The following is a 272-nucleotide window of genomic DNA, read 5'->3' on the forward strand; positions in this document are numbered from 1 at the left end:
TCTTTTTTTTTTCTTACTAATCTACTTAACAAGTACCTTGACTATTCCAATACAGGATTTGTGGATGGAATTCTTTCCCACCCTGTTTGGCAGCCTTTGAGCCGCTTAACCTATAGCCTTTACCTTGTCGCCCTTCCTATGCAGAGTGCTATTACGTTTACCGCCAGGACACACTTCGTATTTTCTTATATAAGTAAGGTAAGATAATGTGGAAGAAAAATATTGGATGTTTTTATATTAAATTCATTAGAAATATACATAAATAATTTTAC

General features: G+C 33.8%; 1 protein-coding gene across 1 annotated transcript in view; it reads left to right on the plus strand.

The window, feature by feature from the left end:
* The window catches only part of LOC119585141 (nose resistant to fluoxetine protein 6-like), a gene marked incomplete at its 5' end in the record, with an annotated part of 59,800 nt that overhangs the window by 58,562 nt on the left and 966 nt on the right, over positions 1–272 (plus strand). Inside the window, 1 exon segment of the mRNA XM_037933770.1 lies at positions 56–198. Coding sequence (XP_037789698.1) covers positions 56–198 — 143 coding nt within the window.

The sequence above is a fragment of the Penaeus monodon genome, chromosome 19 (genome assembly GCF_015228065.2).
Source record: "Penaeus monodon isolate SGIC_2016 chromosome 19, NSTDA_Pmon_1, whole genome shotgun sequence".
NCBI classification, from domain to species: Eukaryota; Metazoa; Arthropoda; class Malacostraca; order Decapoda; family Penaeidae; genus Penaeus; species Penaeus monodon.